Source organism: Aythya ferina, assembly GCF_964211825.1.
Source record: "Aythya ferina genome assembly, chromosome: 5".
Taxonomy (NCBI): domain Eukaryota; kingdom Metazoa; phylum Chordata; class Aves; order Anseriformes; family Anatidae; genus Aythya; species Aythya ferina.
The window spans coordinates 34208637-34232735 of record NC_140301.1 but is presented as its reverse complement, the minus strand read 5'-3'; the positions used below and the strand labels follow the sequence as shown (position 1 = coordinate 34232735).

General features: G+C 46.5%; 2 protein-coding genes across 3 annotated transcripts in view; one reads left to right on the top strand and one right to left on the bottom strand.

Moving 5' to 3' along the window:
• Positions 1-8347: 8347 nt before the first annotated feature.
• On the bottom strand, positions 8348-23993 carry MRPL21 (mitochondrial ribosomal protein L21). Of its 2 annotated transcripts, XM_084522228.1 has the most exons (8): positions 23913-23993; positions 22471-22531; positions 18687-18772; positions 15544-15707; positions 14272-14324; positions 9181-9284; positions 8667-8734; positions 8348-8493 (listed from the first exon to the last, which is right to left on the bottom strand). In XM_084522228.1, the coding sequence occupies exons 1-7, from the start codon at positions 23947-23949 to the stop codon at positions 8715-8717; spliced, it is 525 nt and encodes a 174-aa protein (XP_084378354.1). In that variant the 5' UTR covers positions 23950-23993; the 3' UTR covers positions 8348-8493; positions 8667-8714. The 2 variants fall into 2 exon arrangements, with proteins under 2 accessions (XP_084378354.1, XP_084378353.1); XM_084522227.1 differs by lacking the exon at positions 8667-8734.
• IGHMBP2 (immunoglobulin mu DNA binding protein 2) overlaps positions 23974-24099 on the top strand; it is a 41633-nt gene continuing 41507 nt past the window's right edge. Inside the window, exon 1 of the mRNA XM_084522226.1 lies at positions 23974-24093. Within this exon, the coding sequence (XP_084378352.1) occupies positions 24005-24093 (89 nt within the window). The 5' untranslated portion in view covers positions 23974-24004. The remainder of the gene's footprint in view (positions 24094-24099) is intronic.

The window sequence follows — 24099 nt, the reverse complement described above, 5'->3', positions numbered from 1 at the left end:
GGCCGGGCAGGGCTGGGAGGCTGGCGAGGGGATGCTCACCACCTCCTCCTCCTCCTCCTCCCTCTCTTCCTCCCCTCCTCGCCTCTTGGCACCTCTCCATCAGCTCGGCTTTGCCCCGCGCCCCGTTTTGCAGCGGGAGGCCGTAGCCTCCAGAGGTCCTAGGGAAAGGGAATGGGACTTCTGCAGGAAACGGTGGCTAAGTTGTTGGTTTTAAGAAGACTTTCTGCCAGGTCTGGAACCACATCTTGCCTGTGCTTTGGTGTGGCAGCACTGTGAGAGACTTCAGTAACAGGGCATGGGCATATCTGTGAGCAAGGGGCGTGAGAGCACGGATAACTGTGGGCACAGGTGAGGTGCAGCCACACAGAGCAGCAGCTGGAGCAGGTGAGGATGTACACGGTGGGTGCACACCCAGCCCCAAAGGCAGCAGGGTGCTGGGATGAAGGGAAAAGACCTGCAGCATCTCGACCACCTTCAGCAGGCTCTAGGACGACGCTTGCACGCGTGGTGCAGATGCACGGCTGACACCTGCACCCCAAAATCCCACAGGAGAGACTCAACCAAGGCTGCAGAGCAGCTGAACGGCCCTGCTAGGGCTCCAGCCTCCTTTTGGAAGGCTTCAGTCATTCCTTGGTGACGGGGCAGTTTGCCTGACAAGCTCCAGTGACTTCACTTGCAGCAGCACACAGATCACCTTGGCCTGTGCTAACGGTGACAGTCACCTCACCCAGTATTTATGGCCTGAATTTACAACCTGTACCTCAAGTCAAAGATAAACGCCACTGATGCCTGCACAGGACATGACCTCAGATGGAGAGGAGGGTCATCCGAAGCATTCCTGCCACCAGTGGAACCACCAAAGCCCTCCCTGGGAAGAGGGCGCTGGATAAAACAAATAGCATCTTCAGAGCGAGCCCAGGAAAGGAACAGGAGGACTTCACAATTCTTTCTGTGGCACCAGCCCCTCACGATCCCCATGCTCGTGCACCACTTCCCCAAGGCTGACAAGAAACACATCTGCAGCCTGACTACATCTGGAGCCCAGAAGACAACGGCAAGAGCTCCAAACCTCAGATTTCAGGACAAAAGCTTCTACCCAGCTGGAGAGGGGGGGCGTCAAGAAAAAGAAGGCTTCCTTATGTCCCTCTCCTATTTTTAGTCCCATTTCCTAAGGAAATGAGATGCCTGCAATCAAACCCTCTCTCGCCTGTCCCTGTTCAGTGCAGTTGTTGAGTAGATTGGCTGACTTCAGCCAAATCTGACAGCACTGTGTGCTCTGGGTAAATCCCAGATATATTTTTACGTGCATTTATCCCAACTCATGGCATCCAGGAGCCTCCTCGCTCTTGGCAGGTGCTTAAAACTCCCCTTTGCTCCTGACAGTACACCCACTGCCAGCTCTGCTCAGCTGAAGCTCAGATAAAGTGCCACTAACAGCCAGGTGGGTCGAGGCTGGGTCCCTGCTCTTCCATCAGCTCTGCAGATAACCCAGGCCTGGGCAATTTCCTTGCAGGCTGGTGTCTGGCGAGCTCTCCTGGTGGAAGATGCTAGTCAACCACCTCTGCGCCCATCCTTCCTCAGGCTGTAACAGCAGGAGAATGGTGTAACAGCCCTGATGAGAGATACCAGTCTCCAAGCACAAAGTCTGCAAGAGGTTACGCCTTCCAATTGTTTTTTTTTTTTGTTTTTTTTTTTTTCCTCCCCAACAAATTGGAATTGATGAGCTTTCACCAGCTGTGTTGCATCATACTGCTGCAGTGTTTTGTAGAGCCAGTCCTGGGTTTGTCACAGCTTCAGTTCCCTGCCCGGTGATAGATTCATAGCCCTGGGTAGGACCAAAGGTGATCCGTAGAGCTGTGCTCAGCTGCAGAGGTCAGAGAGTGTCAGGGGGAACAGGCTGGCAGAGTCCAGCTAAGACACTGGAGCTCCCCTCCTCCTCCCTCAAAAAAACTGTCAGAGATGTTTCTAGGTGCACATATTTGGAAGATCAAATGGAAAAACAGTAAGAATGTTAAAAAAAAACCTTCCCACTTGCAGAGCTGCTCCACCAAAAGACCTGATGTATGCCCAGCAATGCCAGAGTAAATGATGCTGTCATGTCTTTTTACTCCAAGACCTACCCTCAAGGAAAATCTACATGGGTCTACTACAATGTCCAGCAAGGGATGAGATCCTAGGTTGGACTTCAACACGTCTTTCAGGCTGGTTTCTTCTGGCACCCATCCAGGTCCTCTCTTTGCATGGGTTGGATAAGCCAACACACATTTAACTTAAAGGCCTTTGTAAACCCTGAAAAGGTTTCTCAGAAGCAGACTGAAGGCAGGGAAGGCTGCAGGGTAAGCTCAGCCCTGCTTTACACAGAAGAAACCACACAGGAGATCATGGCAGATGGTCTCAGCTTTGAGAAGGCACCTTTCAGCTCTGGGGTGGCCAGATGCAAAGTCCATCAAACTCATGAAACAGAGCCCTAGGCAATGACCAAACTTCAGTCCTCTGACCCTCAACAGCCTAATTTTCTAAATCTCTAACATATATTTAACTCGTACCAGTAAACCCAACAGTATGCCTAGACTGGCCTGGAGGACTGGTCGATGGCCACATCCAGGTCCAGACCCTCCTGGAAAGACAAGAAGCAGAAAGCACCTCTTGGGGAGAAAACACTCCCACGGTCCTGTGTTTGCTGGAGACTTTTTGGATGGATGACGATGGAAACAAGGCCTTATCACCTGATCACTGAATAAACCACCAACGGCATAACAAAGCACCTGCAGCAAAGCCACATGGGGTAGGTGGGGTGGATATTGCTTTCTGTTGAAATATTTGGGACCAGGTTAGTCCACATTTGCAGTTTTGTTGTGTTTGTTTGTTGTTTGTTTTTTTTTTTAAAGACAGAGAGTTTGCACTGGGAAAGAGGCCAAATTCATTCATGAATCATGTCCCTGCAAACAAAAATCCAGAAGTAAAAAGTTATCCTAAAGCAGACCAAACGAAATCACCTCAAGCCCCAGAGCACGGTATTCCTATAACATGGTCTAAACTAAATCCCTGGCTACCACTGGTTATTTTGAGAAGAGAAGAAAGAAAAATTAAAAAACAAAAACAAAAAAACGCTTTGCTGGATCTGAAAGAAGTGGTGTGTTTGTTTATATTTAGAAAAGGAAGACAAAATATGAGCCAGTCCTTTTTCACTCCATTAAATGACCTGGAGATGCAGGATCCATGCAGAAAACAACTCAATATCAAGCTGACTTCAGAGCCTGCACCCTGTTTTTAATAACGACCAAGGTGTTTCAAAGCTTCGGTCCCATCAGTGGTTAGCTCATCTCCTGAGCACCCACTCAAAGGGCCCAAATGCCACGCTTCCAGCTCAAGTATTACCCTTAATTGCCTCTCATTAATGACTGCACAAACATCATTCCTGTTGAGACACCAAGCATGCAGCAAGCTTTGCTACTCACACGCCTCTCAAGAGTTAATGTTGGACAGGGCCATCAGGGGACTCCTCTCCAAGAATATATCTGAAGCCACGCTGTCAATAAACATATTTTTAGTTGCTATAGCAAAGACAGCATGCAATTAAAAAGTGCTCTCAGACTTCCGGGAGCACACAGAGCCCGCTCCTTTCTCAGTGCTGGTGCAGCCTCCTACCAGAATTGAAACCTGACTTTGCTTCGGCCGTGCAAATGTTGCATTAGCAGCCAGGCAGAGACACAGCAGAACAAGGACACGGATCCCTATCGCTTCTCCCAGCTTCTATAAATAGGGAGAGAGAAAATAGATGAAAGGCACCTAGTCCCCCTGCTCGCTCACGTCGAGGCCTGCTGGCCGCTGTCGGATTTCTCCATAAAGGCTTTGTATGGACCTGGCGGCGAAGCATCCCTTTTCTTAATATAGAGGCTGTTTTTTTGGGGGTCACAAAAGAGGAAAGAAAGCCTCTAGTGCAAGAGAAATCAAACCAACACGGTTTCCTGGTGTTACATTCTGTCTGTTGCTGATTTCTAACCGCTGAGGCGTACTGTGACGCGCAGCCAAAATGTGTCCGGATCATGCTGAGAAAATAAATCTGCCTGCACGTAAGAGTTCAAAGACGGCTTTGCAAAGCTGGCAGGGGAAAAAAAGAAAAAAGGAAAGAAGAAAACACCACCAAAGGGGCGTATTAACAGTATTTCCCTTCCATCCCGGCGGCCTGAACGAGGTGCCCTAAGAACTTTTCAAGCCGCTTTGCCACTTCACCAGGACGAAGACTTGCAGCTTGTGGAGTGGTACAGAGCGTGAATGTTGAGCAGGGCCACACATCTCAACCAAGATGCTGAGTCCTTCTGCTGCCCCTTGGGTCCCAAAGTCAGAGTTTGGGGCACTTCTGTTCTTCTGCAGAGGCTGGCTGTCGAAATGAAGGGCCGTGGATGCTCACCACGTAATCACACTTGGTTATGCTGCACGGATAACGCATCCTCACAACAGGAAGGCTTCACACTGCGAAAAACAGCTTCGTTTGTGGTGCTTATTTTAGAGCACAGAACAACTCGCCAAGGGATGGAAGAGGAACCCCATAAGGTAGGTAATTTAAAACTTGCCCAGACAGAGCTCTGGAGACACGCCACAGAAAGTTATCCTGTCGGATGACCAGCACAGGCTGTTTCTACTTCAATCACGATGATGACCTCACTTTGGTCAGAATGCAAAACCCAAATACAAGCACCTTGACATTGCAGACTGTGCATCCGAGCAGCCATGACCATAACGTCCTGCCAGGGGAGGAAGAGAACAGCATTAGCCTTTTAAATTATTGAAACTTCATTTCAAAATCGAACTCTTGAAAGCATTCATCTGAAGGGAAGAAGAAAAAGCAAAGCCACAAATGAATTAAGGTGCCACGCTCCGTTGCTCTTAAAAGGACATGGGATGAGGGCAGGGCTGGTGCTGACATTCAGCCAGGCCAGCAGTTCATCGATCTCTTGTGCACCACCACGTCCTGCCGGCTGCTGGGCTCATGCTTCATTAGCACTTTGCTAAATGCTTCCTTTTCCTCCTTCAGAGAGGGAACAGGGGAGCAAGGGGTGCCCTGAGGGGGCTGTACGATTCATCTGGGATCCAGAAAGCAGCACAGCCGGGAATCCCGTCTGCTACACGCAGGCATTCATACCCCAAACCGGAGAAGACGAGAGCAGCGTGAGGCCAGAGCAGAGCTGGCAGAGACGCAACGGCAACTTTCTGGGCAAACCTCTCGGCAGCCCGGCTGGTGAGAAAACAAGGCTCCCTTGTAGTGGGAAAATGTCAGCGTTGCAAAGCCCGTTGTCCTTCTGCTGGGGAATGAAGCAGAGCCCCATCGGCATTCTTCGAAAGCACGAGAGGGAAAGCAGAACAGCCAGCGGCTTTGTGGCCAGCGAGCAGGGAGCAGGCGCTGGAATTTGTGTCTGACTCAGAGCAGACAGATGCCCTCCACGCTCCGGGCAGTGAATACTTATTTACACAAAGTCAAACAGCTCTAAGGGAGATTAGGGGGGGGGACAAACTCGGCAGCCTTGCTTTAGAGAAGCTGGATGGCAGGAGCTCAGGTCTGGATCTCGTCTCACCCACGTGGATGCCTAATCGTTAGAGACCGGGCAAAGCATCACTCAAATTCCATCCTGATTCAAAGTGCTGTCCAAAAAGATGTTTTGTCCTAACGGATAAATTTCCACTATGAATCAGAGCTAACAAAAAAAAAAAGAAAGAAAGAAAGAAAGAAATCTGTTTTGCAGAGGAATTCCTGCTCTTGCTTAAACTATTTAAGTGTGGCAAATCGCATTTAGCAGTGAAAAAAGAAAATCTCAAGTGGCCACCCCTAACATGTGAAGCCAAAGAGACCTGCAGCTTCACTCCAGGTAACTAGAGATTTCTATTTCCATTTGGAAGAGCAAGGAGCTTTCACTTCCTCCAAAGTAGATGCCAGAAGTAGCCCCGTTACGCCTCGGTCTGAATGCATCCTTTCAATAAAACCTCAATATTTCGCTCTGACTTTATGTAATTACATTTTCAAATCAAAACCAGGACTTCCTGATATTGGCTGAATTTTCCCTTCCTGCGTTCTTCTCAAAAAAAAAAAAAAAAAAAAAAAAAAAAAAAAAAGGAAAAGAAAACAAAAACAGCAAGCAGAAGTCACTCTAGTTTCATATAGTATCTCATCTGGATTAGAGTTGCTTTTCCCAAGGGCTTTTTTTTTGGGTGGGACCAATTTTACAGATGGACTGAAAGCATTTGATTTTTCTTTTTGGATAAGCATCGGGTTCTTTTTTCCAGCTTCCGAGCCTTGAAATCTCTCATTATTTTCAACCGTTTCCCCAGGAAGGCTAGAAAATTCCTCCTGGAGCCAAGACACGCATGCTGTTCCTTAGCCCCAGCGCTCACAGACCTCAAGAAACGCGCAGGAATTGTGATGTCTCCCCTCAAACTGCTTCAGCTGGCAGAGCTGTTTCCGCCACGGACCGTGAACAGCCTGTAACTGGAAGAGAGGCACTGCAGAGCCAGCAGCAGCGTGCTCTTCGTGCCAGCCCGCTGCCACCACAGATTGCAATTAACTGCTCCTGCTGGGATCTGTGGTCCCAGAGAAGGAACAGAGGCACCTTTGGGAAAGGGGGAAAAGGTGGTGGCACCAGCAGGAGGTGTTTTTTTTTTTTTTTTTAAGAGAAGAGTTCCCTCCCTGCCTTCCATTTGGAAGAGGTTGGAAAGAGAAGATGGAATGGTTGAAGCAGGTTGCAGAAAGGGCCCTGCCTTCAAATAAAAATTTAGGTGCCCAACCTCCCTGTACAGTTGGAGAACCAACAGCATCTTCCAGGTGCTGTCCGTGCCAGGCTATCCAAAGGGAGATGAGTCGACCATCTCTCTTCTGTGACTAGAGAACTAGCTTAACCCAACTGCACCTGGATCTTTCTCTGGTGGAAGTCAGGTGAGATGAAAAGCAGCCCAAAGCACTAAGCTTGCTGCTCATGGCACCTCGAGGGATCTCCTGAAGGCTTATAATTACTTGCAAGACTTGAAAGCCAGGACAATACCCCAACATAGTTACATTCAAAAACAGCATTTCCTTCAGTACAAGGCTGTGGGCACCCTTAGTCCTGTGAGGGAGTCACAGGGAGGGTGTGTAAGGACACCCCATATGGGGACTTTCCCCCTGACCCGTTTGGAGTAAGATACTACCTGCAGACATGGTAAAGTCAGAGCCCGTTTGCCAGTTCTCACCATCGCTGTAGGAAATATGAAAACTCCCCGGAGATCCTGCTGAAAGCTCAAGGAAACGCTTCCTGATTTCATTACTGTCCAACAAACACACGGGGACCTCTGCTGAATACACCTGCTGAACCTGGCCTGGCACATGCTGCTCAGTAAGTGACTCTGTCCAATTTGCAAAGTGAAGAGAGGAAGGAAAATACCGAGACCCAGAGATTAGAAAAGTACTCTAGAGGTCAGGCACAAAATCACTCCTGCGCCACTGGTATCTGTTATTTTGATGGTAAGATGCACACACCGACTATTTATTGCTATGCAACATCTTGGCTCACCTTTAGGAGGTGAATTTCCCAGCTGCATCTCCTGTTGTTAATGCTTATGGATTTCCAGTGCTTAGCATGATCTGGGAGTAAATTTGGGATCCTGCAGTCATCTTGTTTCACTGCTCTCTTCAGCCCCATGCTTGCTGTGGGCCACAGTGTGCCACGGGGTATTCCCTGAAGTCACCCAATGACAACATTTTATTAACAGAGCAGACAGAATTATGTCAGGAGAGAAAAACAGGCAAAAATAAACAAAAAAAAACCCCTCACTTAACACTCTCAAAAACATCTCGCCTTTCTGTAGCTATGTAACTGCAGTCTGTGGAGAGCACCAAGTGTTTCCAGAGGACAGATCAGCTCACCTAAACATGCCTTCCTCTCTGCTAGCCTTAAGAGCACTCACAGTCCCAGGATAGGGAAACTTGCAAGGACGTGAGCAACTAAGCACAGCAGCAGGCTCTTTAAATTGACTGATCACAGACTTAGGTCCTGCCTTCCAGGATCAGAGCCTCATCTCGGGGACTGCAGAGGACAATGGCCATCTTCTTCCGCAGCCAGTGAAGCCCCAGGTATTTTTAAGACTCAGCTGAGACACTGATAAACTAAAGAACTCCGAGAGGTGTGCAGGAAAAGGGAGACCCTATCAGCATGGAACAGCCTGGCAGCTAGCAAGGATCCTGGGTTGGTTAGGACGCCGAACAAACACACACCAAGGTTGAAATAATAGTTAACAAAACCATTTCATTTTGCTTTTTTTTTTAAAAAAAAAGAAATTACATATAGATTTCCATTGTAGACAATAGCAAGAAGTCCAGAAGTTTCCAGTGATGAAGCAGTTTTATTTCCGTAATTGCCTAAAGCAAGAATCAGCCTAAGCCACACAACACCCGATCAATCAATCATGACAAACAGGGGAAAATTTCTATGGTGTTTATCCGGAGGACGGTCTGCGGGTTTGTGATGACTGAAAAAGAATGGAAAGAGAAAAAAAAAAAAAGATCAGATGATAGCACAAAAAAACTGTTACATACCTTTCAGAAGGCTTAGCTACATCAGTCTAAGGCATGCCAAGGCATGACAATGCCTAGGAGGGGGTATGCTGGCAGACAGTGTCATGTTGGCAGGACAGCTACATACCATTGGTATGGCACAAGGCAGAGCTCCTATGGGACCGCGTCAGATTGCTCAACGTTTTAGTGTCTGTTCTGCAAAAAGCAGTCATAATTTTTCTCCCTCAGTCATATCTGAGAAGGGGCAGTCAGCTGTTAATCAAAAAGCCTGCCACGTGATACTGTTAAAGCTTGTTAGTATCTGTGATTAAATATCCAGTATTTAAGGCTTTGGAAGGAGAACAAAATTGCTTTTCTGCCCTGGAACTCTTTTTTTTTTTTTTTTTTTTTCCCCAGAAAGGTCTTTTCCAAAGCTATTCAACAAAGGGTGCTGGACAGAAGGAATAAAGTCGCTGTGCTCTGAATGCAGCATGCACACCTCGGCGAGCAGGCTGGGAAAAAGGTGCTGTGCCATGAGGAGGCCTAGGGTACATTGAGCAAATCTCCCTCCCCAGGTATTGCCCCTACGCCGTGGTATGTTCCTCTCCCAGACCCAGCCACAGCACAGGAGGGAAGAAAGCTCTGTACTCTTTACATCTTACTTTTCTTCCTTTGATAATTGTGCCTTTTCCAGAAACGCATGTTAATTTTTGGCCACGACTCCGTCTTTTCAATCACAGTAGCCTCCACACGGACGAGTTCTTTCCTTGAAAATAAACAAAAAAAATAAGGTACCACCTTTCAATTATTTACATTCTCTGCCTGTTAGCGAGTAGGTTTCTGGGGAGAAAAATGACACCCAGGTACCACACCCTGCCTTACAAAGCGCAGATATGGAGGAACTACAAAGTCACCAGGGAAGGAGGAGGGAAATCTGTCAGGTTGCTGACTTTGTGGTGCAAAAACAAAAGCCTCGAGGTGCTGTCCATGAATCAGCCAAGTGATGTGCTATTCTGCAGGGCAGTACCTCTCTGTCATGTGAGAGCTGAGACCAGAAACAGCCAAGAATGCAGTAGTAAGAGAATCCTGCAGGAACTTGTAGGATTACAGTAGGGTAAATTCTCCTGGCATGTTCACATGATCCTTCTACTTTGCTTAATGTACAGATTAAACACGGTCCCTTCTCCCGTGCTCTGCTGGTCAACACAGAATTTCTTCCTTCTTCTGTACAGCACCCCAGACAGCTGGAATAAAATCTTCACACCTTTCTCACCTGATTAAGTTCTGGCAAAGGCTAAGCAAAAACATTTGGCCCACGGTTTCTAGCAGGAAGCACAGCTAATTGGCTGCTGGAGCAAGTCACTTCTTCTCCCACATGGTTCTCTTCTGCCTCCCACTCTTGGTCGGCCCTGCTTGTTTACCCCAGATTGGAAGAGAGGACAGGGATTCACTGAGGATTTCACGCACAGCTTTCACTGCAACCAGGGGAGTTCAGGTTGAGTGGTGAGACCACTCAAAGACTCAAATCGTTTCTAAATCTCACTACCACACACGAGAATTCTCAGCAAGTAAACATCCTTCCTCCCCTAGGATGGAGAAGAAGAGAAGAATACAGCCCGCACTTCCTTCACACTTGACTGAAATCAGAGTAATTTGTCCCTCTGCATTACCTTACTGACACACACAAATAAACACTTTCTGTCTGGCCAGGGAATCTGCAGAGCACCAGGAGCAGTCCTGCTGAAGTTAGAAAAAAAGAGCACTGGGGATTCTAGCTGCCACTTGAAGAACACCAGAGGTGGAAAACAAGGGGATCTGAGGTATGTGCTGAAGGTCCAGCTACCTGTCTGCACAACGCCTCCTCTCTGAGAAGGTAAAAGCCTCCAGACAAGAGCTTTGGGAAGTTTAATTTCAATCAACAGCCACAGTGGAGAAGGAAGAGACACTCTTTCATGCAGCATCACTGCAAAATGCCATTAAAAACTGATTAGCATGCTCACTTGGCTGCCAGAAACAGTTAAAGAACATTTTCTTGACAAACGACTCTGCACTTCAGGGGCAGAGGAGGGAAGCCCATCTAGCCTCACTGTTCCAACAAGGTCACTAAGAGGCCAAAGGCTTTGAGACATTTAGCATCTCTCTTAACATTTACCCTCTGGGGTGTCATATATATCAGAGGTTAAATCCTTAAGGGAGGAGAGAAAGACAGCCAGAGGAAAAAAAACTGATTAATTTACATTTACTGACTAGCCCCGAGGAAAACAGATATAAGATCATCTAGATTTTAAGAGACCACTGGGTGACCCTGACATCCCAGCTAAAGGGTGTTATCCAGATTCAACGACAGGACCAACAGCACTACTGAAATACACAGCAAGCACAGCAAGACTAGGAAAGAAACCAAAAAAACAGACTGCACTCCAGGGGGTGGCTGTGTTTTGCTACTCTGATTAGGGAGCTTTATTTTCTGGGTCTAACTTCTGTCCACTGAAGGCAAAGGGAAATCTAAACTCCCACTGACTTCTCACAGGCTTGGACGATAAAGGCATGTAAGAAACTCACTAATGATGATCACATGGACAAACTGGACAGCAGCCAGGCCAGATAAAAGGAGCCAGTCACTGAAATCTCCGTGCTGCTCTCAAGAGAATCAGAGTTTGCAGCAGCACAGCCAAGCTGCCCCGGTACAGCTCTCACTGCCGGACCACACTAGCTGCCCTAAGCCTCAAGTAGCATTCAGCTGAGGGGAGAAACACTGACACATCTGCAGATAACCATCTACCCTGACGCTGCTTATGGACATCGACTTGCTTTCCAGTAAATCTTTCAGGGTGTTGTTGAGCACAGCTCAGTATTAAGGCAGTAGCTTCACTCTGCAAGTCAAGGTTCAAGGGCCATGGGCCCTGGTGAGTCCCCCTCTCTGCTGGCCTAAACACCAAGACCTGCTGGCTGAAAGGCTGAAGCAGGGCAGAAGCCTGCTTGCTGGTGAAGTGCACACAAACATAAAAGTTCTCAGCAAAATAGAGCCCAAGAAAAAAAAAAATAAAAATCTTTGAGTGTTTTAGGTATGCCTGGAATGCCCATAAAAATAAGAAGGGGGTCACACATTTCCCAGAGTCTGAGATAGTCAAGCCTACTGCTTGCTCTCAGAGGGAAAATATTTCATGAAAAAGGACATCTACCAGATTTTAGCAGGAGGCCAGAAAGATTCATACTGAAACGTCAGAGATCTACGTTGGACTGAAAGGTATTGTCAGTGAGCTGTGCAAGTGATCCAGGCCAACTACAGCCCTGATCCCTACAAAAAGGATCACAAATCTTAGAGGCTAACAACTTAACCCAAGTCAATGAGCCCTCTCTGTCCCTGCAGAAGGTAACTGAATCCTAGCCTGGCTGTCTGGAAGAGCCTAAGGCACTTTCTTGTTGCTACTGAAGCCATTGCAAAAACGGTCTGGTGGCAGGAGAAAAAGTAGGGATCATTAAAAGGAAAAAAAAAATCTCATCAGCTGTACTTTGTATAGAAACAAACACAACTTTTTGGCTCAGAGGCACCACTCACTTCATTTGGGTTTAAAACAGATGAGAGGACTCAGCTGATGGTTTGAAATACAAACCTGCCCAAAGTTATGCTCGCTTCCCATCACGGATTTAAGAACGCACAACAATTTTTGCATTTTACAGCTAAACAAAGTACAACCACATACTGCTTGATACCCCTGTGCCAACTGACCAGACAGCAAGTTAACTTGAACAAAACCAAAACCCAAGATTCCAGAGTAGAAGCCAGCTAAAAGTTCCCAAAATAGCCTCTGCCACGCAGATATGTTTTGTTGCACTGTTGTGATTTTTTTTTTTTTTAAGGCTTTAGAGAAGTGTCATCTTGGGAGGTATCTGCTATAGAAAATTAAAACATGACCATCTGCCCAAAACAGGACAAGTTCCTACCCGTCTCCAAGTCAGAACAGGGAGTGCAGCTGTAACGAACTGTCTTACGCAGACGCTGGTGCAAGCACTCACTGATGTGTTTATTTTTAAAACAACAGAAAAACAAAAATGCCTTTGTTCGCATCCAAGCTCTTATCTCCCCTCCAAAATGTTTGTGGTTTCGGCACAACGGGGAGCTATGTGAAAGAACTGCCTGTGACACATGGGGTTCTGCTTTCCCCAGCCCGTAGCGGAGAGCTGGGGAACCCACGGCTCACGGGGAGGACAGCATCTCCCCAGCAGCCCTTCGCTCTGCCTGGTCAGCCTCCTCCACGCACCCATCACCCTCTGCCAAAGTTACTGGAGTTCAGTCCAGTGCCGGCAGATGTGCAGCTCGGTCTGCCTCGAGCAACTGACAAGGCTTTCCGCACGCTCAGAGCACTTGCAGGAACCAAACAGATGGTTTTCTTCCTGTCCTGGAGCTCCTGGCTTTTGGGGCACTTGCCAAGTGCAGCACTCGGAGAGCTGTAACAAACCACTCCAGTGCCACCAGTTAAGAGAACCAGGCAAAGGACGGTGCTCCTATCCTGCCTGAGGTGCCATATCCCTGTCTGCAGAACATAGGCTCTTATTTGAGTATCTGGAAGATGATATTTCTAGTCCTAAAAATGGTATTTCCCCTTCCTAAATTTTTTCCACAAGTCTAACAGTGTCTGGCAGTAATTCAAAGGCTCCTGAGGATCTGCTATTCCAGATCTCTTTGCAGCACTGCTCAAAGGGCTCCCAGCTCTTGTAATCCTGCCTAACACAGGGAACCTGAGGCAGGTACAACCAGCACAGCTGAAGTCACGTTAACAAATATGCAAATGTGTTATCAATACCTCTTAGATATGGATAACCTCAGGGTAACATTAAAAAAAAAAAAAGCTCAGAAGCCAAACCCACCTGAAAACACATGGTATTTCTAACTCAAATCTACAAGCCACCAGGAAATATTTCTCAGATTTGCAAGCTCCTCCTCTTCTGGCCATCCTCTGCCAAAGTTGCTTCAATTCAAGCTAACACAAACACATGGGATAGCCTGCAAGCAGACCACAGCCAGGGCTTCCAGATGCTTAAAGCACTTGCAAGCCACATTATCTTGACTTGTACTTTACCACTAAAACCTCCTGTTCTGGGGAAAACCACATACCATTGATGACTTTGCTTCCAGTCAGTGCTAAGAGCTGAAACAGCAACACCTAGTCCACATACCACTTCCTTCTGGTAAAGCAAAGGCTGAGGAACCAGATGTTCTGACAGTTTGTACAGCAAGTCCAACAGCATTAAGACGGAGCTGGGGCTGGAGTCATGCAACTAGGAGGAAGGGAAAACTGGAAACTCTTAAATTAAGACCTGCTGAGTTAAGACATGGGTAAAAGGAAGTGGGTTTAAAAAAAAAAAAAACAACAACACACAACAACTCAAATTATGAGATTAAGGGATGGGCAAGGATTTCTAAGTTATTCTAAGATGGCTATCGCTGCAATTATGGTTAGGGAGTAAAGATGCTGAAGAGCAAGATTTACTGCTAGTTTGTGCAAGGCTTTTACAATGAGGAAAAAGAACCAACCCAAGAGAGGTGAATATCCTACAGTTACCTTAGGAATTGGTACTGCTGCTCTATCCTGGCACTGAGGTAATGGGTGAGGTCAGCAGAGGCTGATGAGCCTATTTTATGGCTGATTCTTTCAAAACCCATGGGGCTAGGAAAAGACCTAGTGCTGATAAATTCATAAATTCATGTTTCTCTTCAGTTCAGAGGATAATTCTTGTGTGAGACCTCTTACCCTAGGAGCGGCCTTCCAATAAGCGTGAAATCATCAGCACCAACCAGCAAAACCTGTGGAAAATAACTTAATCAGACATGTCAGTGGTTCATTACCCCGGAATAAATGCAAACAACATTTTCCAAATTCTGCAGTCACCGTAAGGAAGCCAAAATGCTTAAAAATGCGTGTTTCAAACCTGACACTGTTACTAGAGAGTAACAGTGGGAAAAGGCAGCTAACAGGCTAGAAACAGATTCATAAAACAGACAGTCTTCCAGGAGAACTTGATTCTACTAAAACATATTTTACAAGTATCTTTCACAGTGATCAGAACACACTGAACTTCTCTGTTCTGGCTCACCAACAGTTGTAAAAGCTATGAAAAGCAATATAGGGAAGAATAATATGCCTTTGCGTGGGATCTGAATGAATGGCAGCTACTAAAATCATTTCTTTATACCAATTGCAACATATCTACAGAAACCCTTTCATCATTCTCCTCCATGAGGCCCCAAGATGGGCAATAAAGAAATGAACATCTGGCATGAATTTACCACCAAGGGACTAACCATTTTGTTTCAGGACATTTCAACCACCTGCCAAAGACACGGCTGAAAAAGTTGCCTCTAAACAGGAATTTCAAAGCAATGGATGAAGTAGAAAAACCGCCCGTCTCTCCTTAACCACTTGCTTGGCTCTAACAACTAGGTATTAAGGCAAGCAAATCCCACTTCAGTCTTTCATTTAAGATTTGGATTAATGAGCCTCTACAAGCTCCTGCTAGTTAAGCATGGCTAAGGATAACTATATTGAATTGCATGTTGGCAATTTTCCCCTGCATGTACCATCCCTCCCTCCACCCAAGACACTCAGCACGATAAGGATCTCGCAAAGCATGGAGCAGTGACAGTTCCTCTGGGAGCACTGTCAGTGTTTTGGGTGTTACAGTCTCAAGGTAAACACTATCTTCAGCTGCCGTCTCTAAAAACAACTGTAAATTTTCTCTTTTTTTTTGGATGTAGTGTAACAGAAACCTGTCTCCTAACAGAGTGTGGCACAACTCATTCCAGCCACATTCGACAGAAATCGCATTAGTGATAACAGCTTAACTGAGACTGGAACAAAACTTAAGGCAAACAGCTGGAGTAAGAGCAGGAGATCCAACAGGAGCTCTTCAGGACTTTTCTAAAACTGGTTCTTGGTTTTGTCTCACAGAATGTTTGCATGCCATTTGCTCCAGCCCCACGCACAGCATGTGTGATCACAGGCACTGTGGGCAAGGCACGTTACCTTTTCCATCCGGATTCGGTCTCCACATTCAGCCTCCAGCACGTTGTCCATCATAATCAAGTCTTCACTGGTTATTTTCCACTGCTTGCTGGCAAAGTGGACCACGGCAAAGAGCCTTCCGTACTGCCCTGCTGCAATCATATTGTTCACCTTTTGTACCACTTCTGTTGGCAAACATCAGGGAAGAAATCAGAGCAGAAAACCCAACAAGGTGTGAAGAGCCAATCAAAATTAATTCAGCCACACTGCTCTCCCCCTAAAACTGTTATCTTCTGGGAACCTCTAAGCAAGGCTCAACAGCGATATTGTTTTCTACAGGGTGTGAGCCATCCTTTCATAAAGGTATTTGCCTTTTAGTCACTGGAAAAAAAACATGCAGAAGTAAACACCTATGTGTATATTGTGCAGTCAATCCAAGGGTGTTCATTTCTCAGCTTGTACCTTAGGCATCCTAAAAGGCACTGTATTCAAACACAAAGTGTTCCAGAACACAGTGCTCGTCAACATTCAACCTACATCTGGAAGGGAGCTATCCTCAATTCCCGAGTAATACTAGGACTAGGACCCTAAATACTTTGTAAGGCACCCTGGAGCATCAGGAAGAGTCCTGCAAAGTATGCAGAGAAAAGCGCTCCAGGCATATTAACAAAGCCTGGCCTGAGAACTTGTACCTGCAGCAAATCAGGAGAGACTGCCAGAAAAGCTCTTCCTATACATGCAAACACACCTAGACCTTTTGCCAGGAGCAGCACAAATTCCAGGGACGAGGTCCTGCACAGCACATGCACTTAACTCAGATTTCTGTGATCAGCTTCCTGTGCAGTGAAGCCAAAACCAAGTTTTATGGGAACATCAAAAGGTATTTCTTAATGAGTGCCATTCCCCTGCCAAATAGCAGCCTTCCACCCTCTCGAGCTGTTCACAAAAAGAGTAACTTTGCTATAACTGGAAAAGGTTTTCTTCATTGTCCTCAAAAGTGGCTGAATCTTTTTTTTCTTGGAATGTAAACACAACATAATGACCGTTTGGGACAGACAAGAATTTAGCAACCAAACCAAACCCAGCCCTTACAGGAACACTCTAAGTGTCCAAGTTTCAACTCAGCAGAAGCAAACTATTATAGGTAGAGGTGAAAATAGAAATGATTGTGCAAGACAGTAGTTACTGCAGTCCTCACTCAGATGAAGAGCTTAGCCTCTGTGTTTCAGCAATTGCCATTCCAGAAAAAAAGACCACTGTGTGCTCTTCTCTGACTCAGAGTGGTCCACTACCAAAAGTGCACAGAAAAGTACTATCCCCTTCTCTTTGTTACATCCCCAATGCACAATGGGATATGATAAATTTCTTCCGGCTCCAAATTGCTGATCCAGGTATATGAACAGTCCTGTAGCCAGCATTTCAAAACCAAAATTTCAAAGTGCTGACCTACAGTTTCCCCCTAGCCAGAAAAAGACACGTAGTCATGCTCTAACAAGGGTTATTTCCTTGTCAAATTTCAACTTTCTACCCACAGGGCTCTCTCATCTTTTTGTAACAGAAAAAGGTACATGTTCTTCAATGTACTTGGGCTCTGAAGCTGCTGCTAACTCTTCCAAATATCCCTAGACAGGAAACATTGGATGCTTGTACATTGTATGTTTGATTGTTAGTACGGCTTGTATCTTAGCACCATGTGGAGCGACCCTTCCTAAAATATCCATGGCTGTTTCCACAGACAGCAGGAGAATATAAGGCAGAATTCAAATGCTCTGGCTGTTGTATGCTTTGGATAAGCACAGCCAGGAGATAATGATGCAAGCTCATAAACAGTAGGAGGTTACGAGGCACAGAAATCACAATGGCCCCAAGGATCCTGTGTGAAGCAGTCAGAGGAACGTGGGACCCTGCTCACCACAGGGCGTCAGCAAATCAAACCGAGCAGTTTATGGTTCACTGCTGGGTCAAATCATGCTCTGGGACAGAACACTCATCCGTCACTTAAGCAATCCCAAGAGCACAGAGGAAATGAAAAGCAGGATAAAAAAGCCAGAGAGGGAACCTGGAGCAAGAGGCTCTCTCCAAAGCACATCACTTGCAGAGTTAACAACATATTCTAGCTATGTCATGGGAGACTATCTGCAAAAATACAGACGCGGCTCTGCTTTTCTTCTGTCATTGTCTCTTCGTACAATAACTACTCTCCTTCACTTCTTGGGTCTCTCCAGTCTAGAGCCTTTAGAGATGTCCTTTCAGGTGCCTTTCGTAGATGTCCCAGAGGCTAATGGAACAATACAGTAGGAAGCCTGTTAACAAACACAGCTAATTTCCTGCATAAAGCAGGCAACTGCTAATTGCCCACCACCACCACGGTAAGGGAAATTCACCCACTGGGGCTCATTATTCCCCAGTTCTGAGAACTATCCTGTGCCTGTGATGGCTTCCCTGCTACCACCTCTAAAACAGTCTGGCTGACAACAGCCCCACCTGGGCAATACAAGGCTAGGCACATCTCTGTACTCGATTTTCACTTCACTTGCTGATTTGGGAGGCTAACTGCTCAGGAGTCAGCCTCCCAAAAAGCAGCCCAGGGGCTCCTTTCGGGAGGACCACTGGCTGCGTTCAACAGTCCTGACTAGATGTGAGGACAAGAATACATTCACCAAGCAGTGTCACTTACCACCTGCTCGTTGCCTTATGTCACACCTCTGCAGCTCTGTCGTGTGCCCACTACCCAACTGCTTATGCTGGCTCTAGCGCTCTGTTTTGTTTGCTACAAAATACCAGCTCTTTGATGTGCCCACTATCCAACTGCTTGTGCTGGCTTTAGCATTTTGCTTTATCCACTAAAGGAAAAATAGTTGTTTCCTCCTGCCCAAAATGCATGTTTCACACTTTACGTGGCAACACATCACAACAGGTAAGATTCCTTTGGCAGTGTTATGACCTGTCAGGCTGTCACGCACTAGAGAGGCTTCATGATCTACCCAGCTCTCTAATACCAGCAGTTGGAGCATGAGGCCAGTGACACTAAAATATGCCAGAAAGAAGACAAAAATTAAAAGAACAAGTAGCTCGAATCATCAAAGACAGTGATTTGTGCTCACTCGAGCCACGAACAGCAGTACCAGAGCATTAGTCTTCACTTGGAGCCTTGAGACCTTTACCTGCATGATACTTTGCTTCTTCTGTTGGATCTGGCAGTTTCACTTCAGGCCACGGTGGTGAAGTTAGAGATGTTTTGGCAACAAGTCTGTGAACAATAAGATAAGATTCACCTGTAGCAAACAGATATTGCCAAGGAATGTACCCACAAAGAGAGGAGGGAAGGTAAAGGAAGCTGGAGATGGAGCAGAAAGTGGTTTTCCACAACGGGAGCAGAAGTTGTGCAGGAGAGTTGACGACTTGTCAGTATGAAAGACTCACCCCAAAACACCCTCACACCAGAAGGCAATTTCCCACAGACCACATTTCACTTCGTAGCAGCTCACGAACAAAGTGAAGGATTGTATTCAGGTCTTAAGCCTTATGGACAGAGGGTGTCAGGCAACACAAAAGCAATGTTACTTCCCTATGGCTTAATCCAATGGAGGACACTGGATAAGGCAAAGTCCCCAGACCTTCCACAAGAAATGCTACAAAGGAGCTGAAGGTGCAGCCCAGCTCAGAAGACTGTTCACAAACATGCAGAAAACAGTTGGCCTCATTTCTGAGTTCAGCCTGCAAACTCCCTGTCACACACAGTCACTGCACCCAGGGCTTAATGTCATTCAGGTCCACCATGAATAGCAGCAAGCTTTAAGTAAAAGCAATAAATGTCTCAGTTGCTGGTTTGTTTTACACCCATCTATCATTAAATTCAGTATGGGGGAAATGGATTTTAGTTTTACTTTCCATTTCACAGTGTTATTTGAAATAGTGTGAAACAAAGAGTTCAGAAAGAAACCAACTGAAAATTAACCCAAAATTCACCTAAGCTGGGTTATTGCTTGTCCCTGGTGTTCAGACATCTACAGCTAGATGTGCTAGCGACGATTAAGCTCAGGGACCACCAGTTACTTCCCACTGCCTCGTTTCTACAGACTGGGATTTTATCACAAACTCCAGTGGGATCAGACCTACCCAAAGCCTTGCTTGCACTTGAGTTTTAGACAAAAGGCACTTAAGCTTTCCTAGGTATATATGTACAAATTACCTCCACCACAGCTGACAGGCTGAACACGTAAATGCTCCTCATCCCACTTCAGTACCAAGCACAAAGCCCTGCAGTTATCCAGTAGCAGAGAGTATCCGGGAGGAGGCAACGTGCCTTTGACAGGGAGAAAGGGCTAATGAGCATCCTTAAATCAGCCTCAAGCACTACACACGAATGACTCATGCATCCTTTTTTCCTCTATTTGTAATGCTCTTCTGTTAAATAGTTTTGAGAGGGTCTTAAGACCACAGCTGGGTTCTATACAGGAGAGTTATGAGGCTGCTCTTCCTTTGTCGCGTTCAGCTGTGTACCCTGAATGGCTTCTCCCACCCCAGGTGCAATTCAGCATTCAATACAACAAACATTTAGCCCAAAAGCCTCTTCTGTGCTATCATGATGTCTGTCAACAACCTATACCACACTGGGAAGGGACTAGCAGAGGGATCTAACAAGACTTCTTAGACCCATGCCTAACTTGGTTCAGGCGGACCACAAAAGTGAGTGGGAGCATGTGCAGTCTCAAATCCAGCCAGCCAAGCACAAACATCATTTCTCAACATATTTTGCTAAAAGATGCAAATTAAATCCTTTTTTATTATTTTTTTAAACATTATCTTCCACTGTTGTTACTAAAAAATAGCTTTAATAATGTCTCTGCAACCATACTGCTAAGACAAGAACCTCACAATTTCAAGCCTTCACTTTTGTCCCTGAAAGCCTTCCTGGGGATCACCCAGGGGAGTCCTGAGCATTACAAACATGACCCTTTTAGGATCTTTCAGCACTGCCACAATTAAGGGATCAATCACAGCTCAAGCCGCCCCAGCAAGAGATCTTACTTAGAGCCTGCTCTACTTTCTGCACCTGCCTGTTGCTCTTTTACTTACTGAAAATGGTTTATGGCTGTCACAGCATGAGACACCTCCAGTTTAGAAAATAAACTGGGAGCTTGAAAGCAAGCAGGCCATGGCATTGACACAGAATTTAAGACTGAAAACAGCCAGGGGTATTTCAGCTAGCAGCCAGCAACACATTCCCATTAGCCGTCATTCTGGATTCTTTCTGCTTTCCTCAAGATTATCACTGGGAGGGATCCCCTGTCTGAAAACTGAACTAATTCTTCGCTGCCTCAAGCCCTGTACCATCAGTACTACAAGTATTCGTGTGCATATGCTGCCTTTCTCGACTGCAGCACAGGTAGCACTAAATCATGAGAACCCTGTTTAAAATGTCAGAGCTGAACAACAATCAACTCTGCTCAAATGTGCCACAGGGTGTTAATTGAAAAATAAAATGCTACATGAAACTCACAGCGTGAGTGAGAGCAGAAAAAAATGCGAATAGCCCTTGCTTGCAATTAGTTGTTTTTCAAGATCTCTAGGACAAGGAGCAGCAAGGAGGAGCACCAGAGGCAACTGTTTACTTCTCTGCATTAGAGCCAGTTCCAAAAACTATTGATTTGTTCCCAAAGAAACACTGGAGAGAAAAGCATCGCTCTAACCAGGGACAGCACTTTGCACATGCAGTGCTTTCATCAGAACCGTGGCATACACCTCAGTGGGCAGGGAAAGGAGGCACGGTGCCAATACAGCTACATTTACAGATTATCCTGAGAGGTGCCAAATGCCTTTACTCAGAACAGGACACACGGCTGAAAGGCACCAGATTATAGTTCTTTTTTAGGCAAGGACCTACGATACCGTGGAGCCAATCTCAGATTTAGTCAGTGGCAGGAAGATTCACCCTGGATTTCATTGAGATGATCAGAGAGCTCCTGGTTTCTGTAGTTTGAAGAGAAAGGTGTCGCTCAGTAAATACCATCTCCAACACAAATGGAAAGCTGGGAATTTCCTGTGGGCTGAGATCCGCACTTTCTATATAAAAAATTGCTAGTCCCAAGGCTTTGTGGGTTTGTTGCAGAGTTTAGTAATAACATTGTATGCTGTGTCACAGAGGCAGAGATCCAAACTGTGTTCCCACACACTGAGGACCAGCGGGAAGAGACCACCCCCTGCACTCTTTATCAGGGCAGAGTGAGTGGCAATGAATCGTGTCATTTCTCCCAAATGCTGCTTACATGATTTCTTTATTTCTGCAGTGTCCCCTTCTGGTTAAAGCAAGAAGCAGCACAGCCTGCAGCTCTATCCAGGTATTTTGGTGTTAGATTCCAGCAGAAGAAATAAAATAAAGATACAAACAAGCAGTTCTAAAAGCGCTGAAATTAATGAAGCCTAAAGTTTTCTGGTTTGGTATCTTACAGAAACTTCTCTTAATTACAATTCATAAAGAGTGCAGTGAAAGTTCAATATTTATCAGATACTGAAAAGACTGGCCAGGAGATAAACCTTGCCTGAGTAATAGACCACCTGTACCAAAAAAGATGAGTGGCAGCTGAGGCCCCTTCTGCAGCTGAGGAGTCTGCAATGTCCTGACTTGAGCAGCTTCCCTGCTGTTTATTATGGACTAAGCCACAATGCAGCCCTTTGCTAAATGGAGGATTTAGTTACCTGTCTCTCTACTCAGCTGCTTAATTTCACGAATCAATAGAACTGGCCTTCCAGAAAAGATGACTGAGGGTAGGCAGAGTGTCTAAACCTTTCCAGGAAGTGACAGACAGACAATGGGACCTGAATAGTCTCTCTTTCAAAGGAAAAATAAGCTGCCCCCCAGCCCTTCCTGCCCCATTTCCCCACTGTCCCACAGAAGGTCAGCATTTCAGGGGGCAAAAATCCAAGCAGAGAGTCATTTGACATTACCCTTCCTGCGCTGCCGTGCTCTGGGAACTCTGGTGCCGAACTGCAGATGAAAACAAGAAAGCTGAAAAGGAGAGAGAGAAAGAATTAAAAACAAGCAGCATCTGTTGGATTCTTAGGCCTTAGTGAGAAACAGCAGAGCAACGTCAAAGGCAACATCACAGTGCTGGCACCATTTTCTGCCTGTAATCTTTTTTCAGTTTTATCACAACAAGCAAAGATAGATGGAAGGAAAAAGAAAATACACAAACAAAGGACTTGTCAGTTGTGTGTAGCATTGTATGACAGCAGGGGAAAGGTCTCCTCCTGCAAGTGACACATCCAGCTGGACACAATAATTTCACAAAGACACACTCCGAGCACTCCACCTCTTTTAAAGGACAGTTTGACCAAAAGGCACGGGAGCAGGTGGTCTGAACCCTGCACTGCACTCCCTTAATTCTGAGTGCTAACTGGTGTTGCTAAAAGGATCCTTCTTGGCCCCCTCAGCCCGAAAAACATGGAGAGAAACTGTTGCATGGCATTTATCAGGTGATTCTCAGCAACTCTTACTGAGCCTTAGAAAGTTTCCATCCAAAAACACGCAGGAGGTGTTCTGCCAGGAGCTCAGTAGCCACGTGGCCTCCATGCAGATGCCACAACACTGAGGGAAACCTGGAAGGTGCGACAGGTTTGGGTTTACTGCTCCCACACCTGGATTTTCACTGTCCCTGACAGGCTTTTTATTCCAGAAAGAAATGAGCGAGCTATGGAAGAACAACAGGAGATGAATTTAAGAAGATTTATTCATGCTTTTCAGAGCTATGTATATATGAGTTAGTAGTGTTCACCTAAACAGTAAAGTTGGTACTGCTGTCAGAACACAAATATTGAAAGAATTGGTGGTTTAACACAACTTAAGTTGCACTTTAAGTGCAGCTTCTGCATTTTTGGAAAGGAGATCGACCTGTCTACACCCTGTTAATTCACAAAAAGAGATGGAGGCCTAGAAACACAGACTCAGGGATTCGTCCCCATGTCACCTCAGGGGTAACAACACGCTTTTTGGCACAATTTGTTTAATTAAATGCAACACCAGCCCATGCACACTCTGCGGGAACATCAGCTTTCTCACCCCCCAGCCACCACACGCATGGCAGAGGGGCTTGGGAAGACCTCTTAAATCCAAACGCACGTGGACCCACGAGCAAAGGCAGCGTTTAATGAGGTTATAAAATTCGCGAGCACACGAATAACCCGAGACAACAACCCTCCACAGGACGAGTGCACCAGCAGCCCACCGCACAACCCCTATATACCAAACCCCACCACCACCTGCCTACAAACCCGCCCCGGCTCCTCCTTCCCACCCCTCAGCCGAGCACCCCCGGGGGGCAGCAGCCGCCCTGCGATGGGTCGAGAAGCCGGGATCCGCTGTGGCTGATCCCGTCCCCGTTGCCCCTCACCTGCCGCCCTCCGCCGGGCAGCTGCCGCCGCCGCCATCTCGCTGCCCCCCCCCGGCTCCTGCCCCGGTAGCGGAAGGGGCGGCCGCGGAGCCATGATGGCGGCGGCCGCGGTGGAGGCGGCGGCGGAGCGGCAGTTGGAGCTGCTGCGGGACGAGCGGGAGGCAGAGCTCGCCGAGAGCAGGTAGCA

Bases quoted from the DNA above. Each gene is read 5' to 3' on its own strand.
- MRPL21 (XM_084522227.1), bottom strand. From the start codon at position 23,949: ATGGCGGCGGCGGCAGCTGCCCGGCGGAGGGCGGCAG. The intron at 22,532-23,912 runs GTGAGGGGCAAC...TCTCCTTTTCAG, and splicing joins TGCCCGGCGGAGGGCGGCAG to CTTTCTTGTTTTCATCTGCA. The intron at 15,708-18,686 runs GTAAAGGTCTCA...GTTTGCCAACAG, and splicing joins AGAAGCAAAGTATCATGCAG to AAGTGGTACAAAAGGTGAAC.